This window comes from Equus przewalskii, chromosome 20 (assembly GCF_037783145.1).
Source record: "Equus przewalskii isolate Varuska chromosome 20, EquPr2, whole genome shotgun sequence".
In the NCBI taxonomy this organism is placed as follows: Eukaryota; Metazoa; Chordata; class Mammalia; order Perissodactyla; family Equidae; genus Equus; species Equus przewalskii.
The window spans coordinates 56,843,161-56,859,755 of record NC_091850.1 but is presented as its reverse complement, the minus strand read 5'-3'; the positions used below and the strand labels follow the sequence as shown (position 1 = coordinate 56,859,755).

Sequence of the window (16,595 nt, the reverse complement as noted above, 5' to 3'; positions counted from 1 at the left end):
CGTGCACAGCTCGCTCTCACACCCTTCGACCCAGGATAGTTACTGCATTCCTTTTACTTCTCTGACTGTAACTAGATGGGCGTCGAGTGCTCGGGCCGGGGTGGAAGCATCTAGAATCATGCAGGATCTAAGCATTCTGACCGTTAGCCAAACACGGAGCCTGGCCGGGTACCTTTCGGGGGATGTGGTGGAGGAGGGGATGGTCAGAGCCCTGGAGGGGCTCTTCACCAGGCAGGCTCCCTGTCCACCCCACCCCACCCCACCCTGAGTCCCAGGGGAGAAGTTCTGAGCTGGAGCCCCCGAGGTCCCAGTATTCGGGGTACTGATACTGGGAGCCACGGCCGCCCCGCCCCGGGCTCCAGCCCCGCACACTTGATGGCCTTAAAGCTTGCAGCTGCAGCTGACCCTGGCACCCTCTGCTTGTGGTCTCGGATGCCGCTGACCCGCAGCCCTCTGCCCTGGCCCTGCCCCCTGAGGCCACGTCCCAGAGTCCCGGCGCCCTCCTGCCCCCCACGAATGCCTGGACCTCAGCTTCACAGCTAGTTTTAATTCTGCAGAAAAATTTCACTGAAAGTCAGGTTTTTAGAAGTGTTGGTTTTATCTTAATGTCACCTGGGTCGGAGCTCAGCCCTGTCGCACTGGTGAGAGAAGTTCTTCAGGCTGGCTTGGGGCTCTGGGACACCGAGCCTACCCGCAGCACGGCGCGAAGCCAAGCCCTTTGCGTGTCAGGGCTTTACATGAGGAGGGAAGTGGCACCTTTTCAGAACTGGGTGTTTTGTTTCTTATTAAAACGAGTCCAAGCGTATTTCCCAGCTGGCATCCTGAAGACAGACTGGAGGCAGTGTCATCCTGAGGGCATGACGGCCGCGGGGCCAGGAGGCGGGAAGGTGCCAGGTCCTCCCTCTGCCGCCGAGAGCCCGGCCCGGCCCAGGGACGCTGGCCCGATCGTCCTTCCCAGGCACTGTCCCACTGCCAGGTTGCTTCAGTGGGCCCGAGGTGGTGCCTGCAGCCAGTGGACATCTGCTGTCTGCTGTCTGCTGTCTGCTGTCCACGCTCCCTCCCTCGTGTCCTCCCCTGCCGCACCCCGGTGGTCCTGGGGAGACCCGAGGCCCATTGGGTCCCCTCCTCCCTGCGGAGGTGCAGTCCGGCTCCTCCCCAAACCTGGGCCAGCAAGTGCCGGGCTGGTGGGTCTGCGCTCACCTCCTCGTTTACCTGCACCTGGGCGTTTGAGGGCGTCCATGTTCCTCGTCAACACCTCTGCTGACTAATCAGTTTGTGCACTTGGGTGAAAGCGTTCTGGTTTCTCGTGGTTTTTGTTTTGTTTGCTGTGGAGCCTCTCGGAAAGCGCAAGCTGACGATGCTGTGCTCTCTGACCATGTTGGGCGTCCTCACTTTGAGGAAGATCTGTGTCCCTTTTCCTCTGGCCGATGGACACAGCCCTGGGGGGAGGGTGCTGGCACAAAGCCGCAGTGTCCAGCAGCTGGTGGACCCAGGTCCCTGGGACAGGAAACCTGAGGGCGCGTGAAAGGTGGGGGCCGCGTGGCTGGGGCTGTGGAGGCAGAGCTGACGCACGTCCCCCAGTTTCCTCCCGTGACCAGGGGTGCCTCGGGGCGACAGAGGCTCCTGTGGTCACCGGCCAGCGTGAGGATGCCACCAGGCCACCCCAGGGGGTTCAGAGGCTTTGATGAAACAGAAAGGGGGAGGGACGAGGCGGCTCCCACGGCCGAGTGTGGCTTGATCTCTCTCTGGCCACCTGGGCCTGAGGGGTCCGTGCCCACCCAGGCTCCCTGGGACGGCCTGCTGTACACTTGACCTCTTCGAGTTGTGCATCTGCACAAGAGGAGAGCTGGCGGGACGCATTGGTTCCACCCAACAGTACTCACCACTGTGGGGGCAACTTTAGGCCTGTTTGTGGGTAAGAGCGGGGGTCCCGTCCCCTCCCCACTGCCTGTACCCTCGGGGGGCAGCGGGTCTGTCTGGAACCTTCTACCATCCCCTGTGAGGACCCTGACCAAGGACTGCTGAGCGTCTGGGGTGCCAGGTGCCCTGGGGGAGGCGCCTCCCTGTCTGCCGCCCAGGTCCGACTGCCCAGGTTCTCGGGCAGCTGAGGAGCATCACTTCCTTTCTTGTGTCCGGCTCTGGCGGGAAGTGCCTCGAGCGGGGCTGGGCAGCAGAGGGCAGGTGGGTCCCCCGTCTGCAGCCTGATGTCTGTCCCGTGCCTGCCTCTCTCAGCAAAGGTCACACGTGAGTTCTGTTCTCATCGGGCCGCGCTGTCAGACAGAGGTCAGGCCCTCCACGGGCATGTGGGTCTCAGCGTGAGGCAGCCGGTGCAGTGGCAGCCGCCGAGCCTCGTCCTGGGGACGGGTCTGGTGGAAACAACAACACGGTGGGATGTGCGTGTGCTTTGCTGTCTCAAGATCTGAGGCTAAGTGGGGCACGGAGAGGCCGTGGACTGAGCATGTGGCCTCCCGGGAAGCTGGAGTCGGCTCTGGCACCTGGAGTTTGTGGGGTGTCCACGATGTGCCCCGCTCAGCTGCGTGGTCACGCAGCTCCACTCTCCTCCCTGCAGGAGCTGCCCAGTGGGGACCCCAAGGAGGGACTTTCTCGGGAGGACCAGTGTCCCCTAGAGGGTAAGTCCTTCCCCAAACCTCATGGACTCCCTCGCACCCGAGGCACCTGCCCGGGACCTGCCCTCAGGCCCGCCCGGACGAGCTGAGCCCCTGAAGACGAGGACCACCCACACGCCATCTCCTCAGCTTGGCCCACCAGACCCGGACCAACCCTGGTGGCTACAGGTCCCCAGTGATGGCCGCTCTCAGGCGCAGGCGAGCTGTGAGCTGCATCCATCCCCTACTTTTATAAGCAATTTGTTCCTGAAATGGACTTGGGAACGCCTTTCACTCGGCCTCCTTACCCAAAGCAGGCGCCTTGGGTCTTGGGTCTTGGGTCTGGGCATCAGAGAAGCCAAAGCTCGAGTCACAGGAGCTTGTCCACCTTCAGAGTTCCCGTGAGCCTGGACATGCAGGCGGCATGGCCCAACTCCCAAGAGAGGGATCGGGTGAGTCCACGGGTCGGCTCTGGGTCTGATGTCCTGCGTCAGCATCATCAGGCTGTCGGAAACGGTCAGCTGTGAGTGTTGACGGCTTGAGTCACTGCCAAGAGCAGATCCACGGCAGGTTATCCCCAAGCTTGCCCGCGGGCAGGGCCCAGGGTGAGTGTCCTCAGCATCATGCAGGGCAGGCGTCACACGGGGTGCAGGGGGCAAACCAGCAGGGCTACTGTCAGAGGGGCTCTGAGAGCTTCCTCGCTGGGAACTCGGGCCCTTAGCCATCTTCCCAGCTCGCACCTGTCCAAGCACCTCTCGGCAGGTCTGAACGGGAGACGCCTGGTCCCCTTCCTGGAGAACATGAGCCAGAGCGGAGATGCTCACCGTCCATCACGCCCGGAGGCCACTCAGCTGACAGGCTCAGTGCAGGCGGCTTCTGTGGATCCTGGCGTTGAGGGCTGTTGGGAAACTGGACGTGTCGACGGGGAGGGGAAGCCAGACAATGCAGTGACCCCCTGGAGCCCACAGGAGGGACCAGCCCTCAGGGGCCTGTGGGGCAGCCTCCTCCCCACCCTGTACTCCAAAGCCACTGCTGGGCGGTTGGGGCACAGGCAGGAGGGCGCACCCAGCCGTGGCCGACCCGGGCGAGGGCTGAGGGAGCACCAGGCCGTGGCCGACCCGGGCGACGGCCGACCCCGGCACGGGTCCCTTGATGCCCTTGTTCTGGAAGGACAGGCTCTCCACTCAGGCCCATCTGGAGAGGGTCAGGGCTTGGACGGCTCCCGGGGCCACACCTTCCAGCGTCCCCACTGCCCAGCATCACCTGCTTGGGCTGAACCAGGGGGAAATGAGCCCCTTCTCCACCTCTCGTCCCCCCAGTGGTGCTTCCACCTGAGAAGGCCGAGGGCCTCGAGGGCCCAGGACAGCTCTTCAGCGCGGACGATGGAGAGAGAGCAGCACACCGCGAGGCCCCGCGAGGACTGGGCAGGAAGCGCCTGGACATCGACGTAGGTCTTTGCCCCAGCCTGGCTCTCCTGCAGGCAGGTCCCGGGGCCCGTGTGGTGCGTATCGGCCCTAAAGTGGGCATCTGTGGACCTGGCAGCCTGGACGGTTCACCTGAGGTTCAGCTGGTTGGAAGGGTTGAACGTGCTCCCAGCATCCCGTGCTCCTGTGGGCAGAGGGTGTTGCCGTGAATTCCGCCAAAACTGGCCGATGTGGCACCAAATAACTTGCGGGACTTTCCCAGGCGTGGCGTGCCCCACCACAGGAATGGTATGGGAGGCGACTTTACAAACCGTCCTGTCTCCCCGGCCGCACAGGGCAGGAGTGTGACGGAGCAGCGGGAGGGGGCAGGCGGAGGCTCAGGGTCCCGGCGCAGGGGGAGGACAAGCCAGCGCTCTGCCCTGCGTGCCCTGCAGGCGCTCCAGTGCGACGTCTCGGTGGAGGAGGACAACCGCCAGGAGTGGACATTCACGCTCTACGGCTTTGACAACAGCGGAAAGGCCACCAGGGAGGTGATCTGCCTGTGCCCGCATCGCCTGGTCCCCGGGGAAGGGCGCTGGCAGCAGACAGACAGACAGACGACCAGGCCCCTGGTCTCGTGATGGGGAGATGGGCTGGGCCCCGCTCCAGGGTGAGGGAGGCAGGCGGGCAGGGGACCCGGTGACCATGGAGCTGCTGGAGGCCACGTCTCCTCCCTGGGGCCCAGCGCCATCGGCACCTTTTCTGGTGCAGCGGGAACTCCAGCCGGGGCCAGCAGCACCCGTGAGGCGCTGAGCCCCACCCACCTCTGCCGGCCTGTGTGTCCACGACGGGCAAAACGCCCCTTGAAAGGAAGCAGCACGTAGGGCGACTAAAATAAGCGTGTTTGGGTTAAAAAGCAAAACTTGGGTAGTTTTCCTGATTGCTAAGTCCTTTGAACATGGATTCAGTTTGAAATTTAAAAGATCAGAGAGATGCAATTGCTACAACAGCAGGGCCGCTTACTCAGACAGCTTGGTGCCTGCACGGGGTGGATGGGGTCAGAGCAGGCGGCCCAGACAGGCGGTCGTGTCTGAGCCAGGGCGCCTGGGCCGCTGAGTGAGTTGGACAGGCTGGCAGCCCGGAGGAGGCGTCGGGCGGTGGTGTCCTGGCAGCGTGCACCGCCTGCATCCCTGACATTGCTGCTGTCCGCAGGACATGTCCAGCCTGATGCACACCATCTACGAGGTTGTGGACGCCTCGGTCAACCACTCATCGGGCAGCAGCAAGACGCTCCGTGTGAAGCTGACCGTCAGCCCCGAGCCATCTGGCAAGAGGAAGGAGGGGCCCCCCGCTGGCCAGGGTGAGGGCCGGAGTCCCCACAGCAGCAGGTCCCCTGCTCAGAGGCCCTGAGGACCTGCTTTAGACGGCAGCCCCCCGCCACAACGTCCCCCAGCTCTTGCCTCCCACCGCAGAGCCAGGGGTTCCTGGTCACTCCTGTCTACTGTTCAGTGTCCCCTGTCCCCCAGGGCACGAATCCCCACCCATGGTTCCGGAAGATGCAGAGCAGGGCCTGGCACCTGGCAGGGGCTCAAAACTGCTTCTCCAGTGAATGAAGGAATGAATGAATGCGTGAATGCTCCAGTGAGCGAATGCATGGGAGCGGACAAATGAATGACTACATTGGTAGTAACTGAGTGAATGAATGATGAATGAATGCATGAATAGTGACTGACTGATGAATGAGTGTATGAATAGTGACTGACTGAATGAACGAGGGCATGAATGCTTGAGTGGGCGAATGCATGGGAGTGGAGGATGAATGAGTACATTAGTAGTAACTGAGTGAATGAATGATGAATGAATGCATGAATAGTGACTGACCAAATGGATGAATGAGTGAATGCATTCGAGAGTGAACGGACGACTGGACGACTGAGTGAACCAGCCAGAGGATGAGGGAGTGAGTGCCCCACCACCTCTTCCAGACCGGGAGCCCGCTCGCTGCGGGATGGAGGGCGAGCTGACCGAGGACTCAAGGGTGGCTGACAAGAGGCTGTCCGCCCACATCAGGTGAGGGGCTGGGGTCTGGGTCCGCCCCAGGCGGGCCTCCTCAGGTGGGAGCAGCCGCTGCCCCTGCTTCCTGCAGATCTGGGGGCTGTCCCCTCAGGGCAGATGGCCAGGACGGCCCTGGGCGCTGAGGAGCCCAGCACTGCCTGCTGTGGGGGAGGTGGCATCTTGGGGCCCTGCACCTGGCGCTCCGGCTGGAGTGCACATGCCTGCGTCTGTCTGAGAGGCAGGTGAGGCTGAAGGGCAGCCCGGTGGCCTCCAGACCCTCGGTCGGGCACACCCTGGCGCCCCTGGTTCCACCTGCTGGCTGTGGTGATGGCACAGCGGCCATGGAGGTCCCAGAACGGTGACCTGCTCTCTGCCTTGAGGCCCTCACGGGTGGCCCAGAGGAGAGTGGGGCTCCTGTGGGTTCCCTGAGGCGTTCGCGACAGTGATACCGGGGTCCCTTGGGGCCCCCCAGGGACACCCACCCTTTGTCTCGCTGTCCCTTGGGCAGTGGAGGCTGATCAGAGCCCAGGGGACCCCCATACCGCGTGTGCAGGTGCCCCCCACATCTCTGCCGCCTGCTCCAGCCTCGCAGTGGCACAATGTCAGTGCCTTGTCCCCAGGAGGCCCAGCGCCGACCCCCACCCCTGCCCTGTGCGCGGGTCCTACTGCGTGGACGAGAACACGGAGCGGAGAAACCACTACCTGGACCTGGCCGGCATTGAGAACTACACATCCAGATTTGGGCCCGGTAGGTACTGGAGACCGTGCCCCAGGCGTGGACACCACACTCAGGAGCACGAGCCCAACCTAAGGGTCCCAGGTCCCTCCAGCCAACCACAGTGCACCATGCGTCCAACGGGGTGCCCCGGCCAGGTGTGTGGGTGTACCTGGTCCAAGGTGAGATGTCCCAGGCCCCACGGAGAGCCTCACGGGGTGCCCGTGTCTGCAGGGTCCCCGCAGAGGGCCTCACGGGGTGCCCATGTCTGCAGGGTTGTCGCAGAGGGTCTCACGGGGTGTCTGTGTCTGCAGGGTCCCCGCAGAGGGCCTCACGGGTGCCCGTGTCTGCAGGGTCCCCCAGAGGGCCTCACGGGGTGCCCATGTCTGCAGGGTTGTCGCAGAGGGTCTCACGGGGTGCCCGTGTCTGCAGGGTCCTCACAGAGGGTCTCACGGGGTGCCCGTGTCTGCAGGGTCCCGCAGAGGGCCTCCCGGGGTGCCCATGTCTGCAGGGTTGTCGCAGAGGGTCTCACGGGGTGTCTGTGTCTGCAGGGTCCCGCAGAGGGTCTCATTGGGTGCCCGTGTCTGCAGGGTCCTCACAGAGGGTCTCACGGGGTGCCCGTGTCTGCAGGGCCCGCAGAGGGTCTCATTGGGTGCCCGTGTCTGCAGGGTCGCCACCAGCACAGGCCAAGCAGGAGCACCAGGGCAAGGCCATGTGCCCCCAGAGTAGGTCCCGCTCGCAGGAGTCGGACGCCCACACCATGCACCACCGCAGGTCCCAGGTGCTGGCTGACCATACCCTGCTGGCCACGGAGCCCGCTGCCCGGGCCCTGGATGGGCAACCCCGGCTGAAGGGGCAGGAGAAGCAGCTCCTCAAGTCTCCCAAGGGCTCGGGGAGGCCGCCCGGGGGGCCCAGCGGGGGCAAGTCCGGGAGATCCTTCAGCTACCACACACCGGCCGCCCTGCCGCAGGCCCCCCAGGACGGCCACCACCTCCCGCAGCCCCAGCCACAGTCCTACGGCCACAAGCGGTACCGGCAGAAGGGCAGGGACGGCCACTCGCCACTCAAGGCGACGCTGGGCCAGCCCGCGGCAGTGGAGCACGAGGTGGTGAGGGACCTGCCGCCCGTGCTGGTGGGCGAGGGCTACGCGGTGCCCGTGGTCCAGCGCCACGAACACCACCACCACCACGAGCACCACCACCACCACCACTACCACCACCACGCCCCGTCCTAGCGCGGCCCCAGCCCCACGCCACGAGGACACGGCAGAGCAGGCCCTGCCTCGGCTCCTCTCCTGCTGCCGCGGACGCTGCGTCGAGATCAACTCATTTGATGCCACTGACATTTCCCGGTTTACAAAGCTATTTTGTGTAATCCATAAAGATCGTACATAAGCCTAGAAAAACGCACTTGTATCTTTCGTCTGTGATTCCAAAACGAGGCCCCACAGCATTGAAGGGACTCTGCTGGACGGCCTTCGAGTCTGTTTCTCAGGGCGCCACGTGCTCTGGGCGCACAGGGCTGGGAGGTGCAGCATGGCAGCCTCGTGTAATGTCTTCTTTATAAAGCCAAAGGCGTGGGTCTGGGGAGCTGCCCCTCAGCGCTGTGTGTGTGGTGGTGAGTTCCACTCCGGGACACGGCCACACGGGACAGACGGGACAGTTCCTGGGAGAGCATAGAGAGCAGAGGCAGGCGGGCTGGCACGGCTGCGGGCAGCTCTGGTCTCACGTGCCACCAGCATCTTAAGTGGACACAGACGCAACAGCAGGGCCAGGGGAGGTGGTGGACTCTGCCTAAACCACGCAGACAGCTGGGCAGGAGGCCAGGTTCTCGTCCTCAGAGGACTCACCCAGGCATCGCAATACTCGTGGCGCAGCTTCCATGACACTCAGCTCTGGGGAAGCGTGATCCCCTCCTGGGGGTTAGGAGAGGGTCCCAGGTCGGCAGGAGGTGCCAGGATGTGTGGGTAGTGATGGTGTCGCTGAGTCCAGGAACCTCGGCTGGCAGTGGTCCCACTGAGGCAGGAGGCTGCTGCTCCGTCCGAGAGGAGCCAGTGGGCGTGCTGGCAACCTGTGTGTCTGTGCCAGAGACGTTGCTCTGCCTTCTTGGCTCTGTCTTTAAGGATAAAGCAAATTGGTGGTCAACTCGTGCTTGAGCTTTTTCCCCTGAGTCATAATAAAAACCTGCATTTTATAACATGTTATACCTGTTTTAAAACGAGCTTTTTAAATAGATGTGGTCAGTCCACCTGCACCAGCCTGTAGCCTCGGTGCAGCGGGCAGGCAGCCCTGCTGGGTGGGCCACACTGTTTGTACATTTGTGGAAGGAAAATCAACATATACACGGGCACACACAACCCCATATTTATGGGCAAGTTTCTTTTCCCATTTTACTGCTCAAAAAAACCTCAGCCATGGGGCCGACCAGGTGGCGCAGCAGTTAAGTTCATGTGCTCTGCTTTGGTGGTCCGGGGTTCACTGGTTCTGAACCCAGGCATGGACCTACACACTGCTCTTCAAGCCGTGCTGTGGCAGCGTCCCACATACAAAAAATAGAGCAAGATGGCACAGATGTTAGCCCAGGGCCAATCTTCCTCAGAAAAAAAAAGAAAACCTCAGTCCAATATTGGGCTCATGGCAAGGGCACACTTCACACTCTTGTCTGGGCTGTGTGGACCAAGGTTCATACGGAGACACTGGCTCTTTGCAAACAAGGATCTGGAGAGGCTGATGCATCTTCCACCACTGTCTTCTCTTCCCCTTTAGACATCACGTTCCTGTTGATGCTGTTTTAAGAGTGAGTGAATGAGCATGTGAGTGAGCATGTGAGCAAGTGTGTGAAGGAGTGAGGAGTGAGGAGTGAGTGGGGAGTGAGTGACCGAGTGAGTGAGTGAGGAATGAGGGAGTGAGGAATGAGCATGTGAGTGAGCACGTGTGTGAGCAAGTGTGAGAGTGAGTGGGTGAGGAGTGAGTGAGGAGTGAGTGAGTGACTGAATGAGTGGTGAGTGAGTGAATGAGCGTGTGAGTGTGCACGTGTGTGAGTGGGTGAGCTAGTGAACGCATGAATCCCAGTGCATGAACGCAGCCGCGTCAGTGCCCCTCCCCCACTGACCCACCCAGGCGCCCATGGAGGTGGGAGGCGGCCCCGGGTGACCTTTCCCTGATCTGTGGGTGGCGGGGCCATGGGTCGGGGGAGGCGGGCTGCGGCCGTGGGCCTCCTGCCACTGAGTGCACTCGGGCCTGGGGGCCTCACCCACACCTCCCGGCTGGGACCAGCACCGGGGCCGAGATCCCTGGGACACAGGCCCCTCAGAGCCGGGAGGCAGGCGGTGCTGGGGCGGGGGGCAGGTGAGTGTGCTGGGCACAGCTCTGGGCTGGGTTGGGAGCCACGGGCAGGGGTGGGTGTGACCGCAGCCGGGAATGCCCTGAAGGGAATGGGTGCTGGGCGGGGCTTTGGGCCCGAGACTGTGGGAAGAGCCAGGTTTTTAGGAAAACACCCGGCTCCGGAGCCCTGGAGAGACCCATTCCTACATGGAGTTCCAGACCTCCAGGCTCCTCCCATGATGCGCCTTGCTGCGCCGAGCGGAAGGGACAGCCCCCAGCACCCGTCCAGCGGGAGCCTTGTTCAGGCTGTGTCCCTGGCTGACACAGAGGAGGGGCCCAGCAGGCTGAGGACGGAGGAGAGCTCCCTGACGTTGCAAAGGGTGTCTGCCAGCCAGACGACCAAGCGAAACCCGGCAACAAATGCCCCAGCCCGCGCCACTGTGAGAGCGGGAATCAGCCCGGCGCCCTCACTGCCACGAGGCCAGACATAAGGCTTTCTGACGGCTCACAGGATCCGCCAGGGTCACCCCAAGGTGGGACAGGGTGGCAATCCAGGCGCATCCATGGATAACTTAGTCTCACAAAGCGTCAGAGAGAAGGTTCATGTCCAGAGAGCCCCTGTATTTCTACACGGCAGCCAGTGGGTCCCGGGTAATTCTCAGCAGAAGCTGTGGTGGTTAACGGTGTGTGACCGCTTGACGGCTGAGGGAGTCCGACGGCTGCTGAGGCGTTATTTCCGGGCGCGTCTGGGAGGGACCGGCATCCGATTCAGTACACGGGGTGGGGAAGTTGGCCCTACCAACTCAGGGAGCGGCACCCAATCCACCGGGGCCCAGACGGCGCAAAAAGGAGATGGAGGCCGCCGCCCTCTCTTCTTGAGCTGGGACGTCCATCTCTGCTCCCAGCCTCGGGGCTCGGACGAACCACCCCAGCGGCTTTCCTGGCTCTCCAGCCAGCAGACAGCGGTTTGCGGGCTCTCTCGGCCTCCATAATCCCGTGAGCCGGTTCCGGTAACAAATCTCCTTTTCTGTCTGCCTGTGTGTCATCAGTCCTGTTTCTCCGGACAACGCTGACTAGTGCAGATACCACTTACAGTAGTGGTCCAAACATCGAATGCCACCAAGAATCCTAGAGAGACGTACAGGACCTCAGCACGGCAGCCGGCACCGTGTCAGGAGCACTCGGGAAGCGCCCAGCGGAGGCGGCCTGTGCGCAACTGGCCCCTCGCGCGGTGACGACGGTGGTGGCGGTGCAGAGAGGCCTTGAGATCTCAGTCACAACCTCAGCAGGATTCTTTCTGTAGCAATTGACTGACGCTAACATGTATGGAAACACCAGCGGCTCAGAATAGAAAAAGCAAGGTGGGAAAACACCCCTGACCGTCCTGGCACGTGGTGGCCACAGAAATTCACTCAGCGTGTGAGGCCAGGCAAAGCGACCCACGGAACAGGATCAGAGTCCAGGCACTGCCCCCAAACACAGTCACTAGATTGTGACAGGGGTGACCCCAGGGAGCAGGGCCCAAAGGACAGTCTTTCTCTAAATGGAGATGGGTCACTGGGTCCCCATGGGCAAATGGACCCCTGACCAACACCTCACTCCGCTCGGTTGAACACAATGCAGCTGACACACGCACTAGCCCTCCAGCGGGCGATGTGGAAGACGGCCGTGACCTCAGCCCAGGGCGGGACCTCTTGCCGGACACAGCCGGCAGCAAGTGAAAGGAAATGACATGAAAATGAAGGACTTCTGTCCATCAAAAGGCACCGGACGAGCGTGGAGAGGCCAGCAGGTGAGTGGGTGGGAGACCTGCAGCACACGGACCACAGGGAGCTGGCATCAGGCACACACATACACCCGACTCAGGAAGGAGGAACAGCGAACCACACAGGAACACGGAACAGGTGCCTCACCAGCAGGACATCAAGGTATGGCGGGAAGCAGTGGTCCCCTCGTTTGGAGTCACGCAAATGCAAACTACAAGGATGAGGAGACCTTGCCACTCCCGGGTGGCGGAGTGACCGGACGCCCAGCACCTGGTGTGGCCGAGAGGACACGCACAGGTGCTGACGGTGGGCGTGTGCTCTGGTAGCAGCACCTGGAGAGTGCTGAGCACGCTCCTCCACGGGCAGGTGTCCTGCGCCCTCTGACCCGGCAGCTCCTCCTGGGAATACACCTGCCGACGCACGCGGTCCCACATGGCCTCGTTCCTGGAAGCCTCAGCCTGCCACCACGCACGTGCCCTTGGCTCACACAGCACAGGATGACCAGCGACGGAACTGGCCCATGGCCGCAGCACCGCCAGCGGAGCGAGTCCCTTCGCACAGGTTCCCCTGGGTGGGCGGGGAGGGACAGTCAGGACAGTGGCGACCCCTGGCGGGCAGGGGCCGAGGTGCAGCCTGCTGGGCTGCTCGGGCCTCGCTCCCTCAGGGACTTGCGGTGGCACTTTCTGACATCCCGCCGTGAGGGACAGAGACCACAATACCCAGCCCCTGAGCAGAAGCTCGTGTCCCACACAGAGCCGTCAGTGCCTGGACGACACGGGGGAGACGACCGCTCAGGACGGTGTAGACGGGACGCTGGGCTCCGCCATGGGTCTTCACTCCGGAGCAGACGGCATCTCGTTGGTCGCACAGAGTCACGATCGTGGTAGCAGAAGTCGTGAGGAACCGTCCCGAGACCTCTCGGTTCCCCGTCCCCTCATCTTCATCCCTGCCTGTCACTCGGGGGATGGAGCCAGCGCAGAGCAGCAAAGACAAGGAAAGGAAAGGCAGAGCAGCCGCTTGTCCCGAGTGCCGAGGACCTGCTGACGAGGCTTGCCGGCCAGTAGGGACCAGCATTGCCCAGGGCGTGGGGAGGGCCTGGACGGGCCCGAGTGGCCGGCATGCCGGGGACGCTAGCCTGCGTGTGGGAGTGGAGGGGTGCCTGATTGTGGCTGAGGCCGGTGGGGCCAGGTCAGCTGCCGCAGGGAAAGCACCCCAGGCCGGAAGGGGCCGCGGGGGTGCAGGGTGCAGGGGGAGGCAGCAGTGCCGAGGGGCCGTCCCTCTCGCCCAGTGGGAAGGGGAGCCACCCAGGGCGAGGGCGGTGGGAGCCCCTGGGGGCTCGTCTCCAAGCCCCCCCAGGCGAGGATACCTCAAACCCCTAAGTGAACCCTGACGGGACCTGCGATGGGACAACTTCCCCTTTCCACACGGACGACTCCCGCCACAGAAGGAAGTCACATTTTCACTGTCCCTGCATCGTGCGAAGTCACACACATGGGTCTTAAGTTTCTGCGAGACACAGCACTCAGTCCTGTCCTCATCCACCCAGGGAGCCACCGCCAGGCCAGCCGCCAGCGTGCAGCTCTGCCGCCGCGGTCCCAGCACTCGGCAGCCTTCTATGAACCCGCGTGCACATGTGAGCGACCTCACCACACGCACCCACGGCATTTCCCAGGGGAAGGTGGCCCCTCCTCTCCACCAACAGTTTGTGAGAAGTTAGAGTTCCCATCAGTCTCCCTCCTGTCCTGCTCACGTACTTGTTTCTTTCAATGGAGACGCTATACACAGGGCTGTGCAGAGTCTCTCCTGCCCACCCACAGGAGGAGGCGGGTTGTCTGCCCCTCGGGGTCATCTGCACCCTGTGGAGGGGTCAGGGGTCGCCTGCGCCCTGCAGAGGAGGTGGAGGGGTTCTCAGGAGGGGTCAGGGGTCACCTGCGCCCTGCAGAGGAGGTGGAGGGGGTCTCAGGAGGGGTCAGGGTCACCTGCGCCCTGAGAGAGGAGGTGGAGGGGGTCTCAGGAGGGGTCAGGGTCGCCCGCGCCCTGCGAGAGGAGGTGGAGGGGGTCTCAGGAGGGGTCGGGGTCCCCTGCGCCCTGCGAGAGGAGGTGGAGGGGGTCTCAGGAGGGGTCAGGGTCGCCCGCGCCCTGCGAGAGGAGGTGGAGGGGGTCTCAGGAGGGGTCGGGGTCCCCTGCGTCCTGCGAGAGGTGGAGGGGGTCTCAGGAGGGGTCAGGGTCGCCTGCGTCCCGCGAGAGGAGGTGGAGGGGGTCTCAGGAGGGGTCGGGGTCCCCTGCGCCCTGCGAGAGGTGGAGGGGGTCTCAGGAGGGGTCGGGGTCCCCTGCGCCCTGCGAGAGGAGTTGGAGGGGGTCTCAGGAGGGGTCGGGGTCCCCTGCACCCTGCAGGAGTTGGGCGGTGCACCTCTGGACGAGTGGCTGCTGTTGTGTCTCACACCAGTGGTTCTGTGCAACCTTTGGTCCCCTAGACAAGTTTTCCTTTCGTATGACGTGGGGGTGCTCTGTGTCTCACACTTCTGCACCCCTTTCCAGGGCTGTCTGCTGGACCCGCCTCCCTTGTAGGCCACTGCCCGCTGACCGTCCCCTCCTCGCGTCCCGCCCCTCCCCCTGCCTGGAACCACAGGTAGAAGGCTCGCCTGGAGGGACAGCCCTAAGCATTTGGGCACACACCCTGGAGCCTCGACTCTCCTCTGACCTTGCCCGCGACGCCAGGAGGTCCTGTCACACCTGATGCCTCCCTGGAGCCTGCCTTCCCCGGCCACAGCCTCGTCCTGCGACCTCACCTCCGAGATCCAGCCAGCCCCATCCCTCTCGCTCCTCACCAACCGCCCCGCAGCCTCCGCCTCCACCATCCACACAGAGGCGGGGCTTCCTGTGGCTCCCCCATGTGGGGCCTGCCCCCTCCCGCCCGCGGGGCATCCCTGCCTCAGGGCCTCTGCACCTGCTCCTGGCCCTGGAAGGGCCCCTCCGCTCCCTGACTGACCCTCACGCTCCTCCCCTCTCAGTGCAGCCAGGCCATCTGGCCACAGCTCCCCGGACACTCGCATGGAGTCCTAGTTGACACCGTCTCCTGGAGAGTGGATGGAAGGGTCACAGCCCATAGCCGTGCAGAAGGGGTAACATCGCGGGCACCATCCCCCCCCACCTATATGTGCGGCCCCTTCCTCCTCCCAAGCGTTCGTGTCCCGGCAGCACGAAGCCGCAAAGGCGGTGGGGGATGGGGGTGGGGGGTCTGTGGTTTCATCCATCTGGGAGGCGTCACGTTGACTTCCGGTTAGCAGTTGGCCACGCTCACTAACCCGCGTGAAGAAGGCGTGTCGCTGAGTCTGGAGGTCCACGGGCAGACCAGGAGCGGCTCCCTGCGTCACCTCAGCTCCCCAACTGGCTGGGCCACGGAAGCCACTGTGCAGGTGCCCACGGGGCACGAGCGAGTCAGGACCCACAGACTCCAAGTCCTTCCCCCAGACTCTGCCAGCCTCCAACCGTCCCTGGGCCTGGTCCTTCCACTGCCCGACACCCTCACTCCTGCCACCCAGGGGCTCTGCCCATCTGGTCACAATGTCCCGAAGGCCGGGCTCTGTGCTCCAGTCAGGGGTGTGGATGCCCTGGGCTGGTGGGCGCTCACCCAGGGGGCCTGAAGGACGGCTCCCCTCTCGCGGTCACTCTCCCGGGTGCTGCTCCGCCAGTGTCCAGGCCCATGGGAGCCACAGTAACTGACGGCTTCACACACCTCCCAGTCCTCCCGTCGTGGTGTCCACTCACGTGTTTCAGCATTTCCACAGATCATGCAAACACTACAACCTATTTTGAACGTTCCCATCACCCCAAAAAGAAGCCACGTGCTGTTAACAGTCGCTCCTTCTCCCCTCCCCCACCCCGGGAACAACTGCTAATCTACTTCCTGTCCAGACTTGCCGATTCTGGGCGTTTCCTGAGGAATCACACGCATGCCCGTCCGTGACTGGCTTATTGCACGTGGCATAACGTCCTCAAGGCTCCTCTGGACGCCCGCATTTGGTGCCTTGTCCCTCCAAAGGCTGGTCACAGCCCGCTGGACATCTGCAACACTCTGCTCCCCATCGCTGGCTGGGGGACATCGGGCTGCTCCCACGCTCTGGCCGTTGTGACCGGCACCGATACGAACATGTGTGTGGGTTTTTGTGCACAGGTATTTGCACTGCCTGTAACTCCAGGAATGGGACTGCCTGGTCATAGGGCAACTCCACGTTTGGCGAATTTAGGAGTCGCAAGTTCCCACACGGCTGGGCCCTTCTGCATCCCCCGCACCATGGGAGGGCTCCGAGGGCCCCGTCCCCCAGCACCTGCTCTTCCCCGTTCCTCTGGCTACACCCAAGTCCTGGCAGGCGTGAAGCGCCGTCTCAGTGTGAGCATGCTGAGTAAGGGGTCCCCTCTGAGTATAGGCTTTCTCTGCTGATTCCACGCTTACGGAACCTACAGACAGAGTCGTCCCGCAAACAGCAATATTACGTTCCTGCACTGCACGGCCAAACACGGGGCCCAAGACAGGTCCTTGTCAATTAAACTAGTGGTTTTTTTTTTAATTCTCTTGGCCGATTCACATTATAACTCTTCAGCCATGTGAGTCTGCCTTGGCTGACCTGACCTAAAATAAACAACTCCAAAAACATGGAGGGATGGGTTCATTTCCCCAACTGTCTAATTTTTATGCCAAATGAGACACAGGAGATTCTTCAACATAC

General features: G+C 62.9%; 1 protein-coding gene across 2 annotated transcripts in view; it reads left to right on the top strand.

Annotated features, from left to right (window-relative positions):
* The window catches only part of NKD2 (NKD inhibitor of WNT signaling pathway 2), a 31,954-nt gene extending 22,972 nt beyond the window's left edge, over positions 1-8,982 (top strand). Inside the window, exons 4-10 of one of the 2 annotated variants that reach the window (XM_070587278.1) lie at positions 2,570-2,630; positions 3,926-4,053; positions 4,465-4,560; positions 5,222-5,369; positions 5,995-6,079; positions 6,685-6,812; positions 7,448-8,982. In XM_070587278.1, coding sequence (XP_070443379.1) covers positions 2,570-2,630; positions 3,926-4,053; positions 4,465-4,560; positions 5,222-5,369; positions 5,995-6,079; positions 6,685-6,812; positions 7,448-8,013 — 1,212 coding nt within the window. In that variant the 3' untranslated portion in view covers positions 8,014-8,982. Of the gene's footprint in view, positions 1-2,569; positions 3,059-3,925; positions 4,054-4,464; positions 4,561-5,221; positions 5,370-5,994; positions 6,080-6,684; positions 6,813-7,447 lie in introns of both variants that reach the window. The other variant, XM_070587279.1, reaches the window with a different exon arrangement.
* The last annotated feature ends 7,613 nt before the right edge of the window (positions 8,983-16,595 follow it).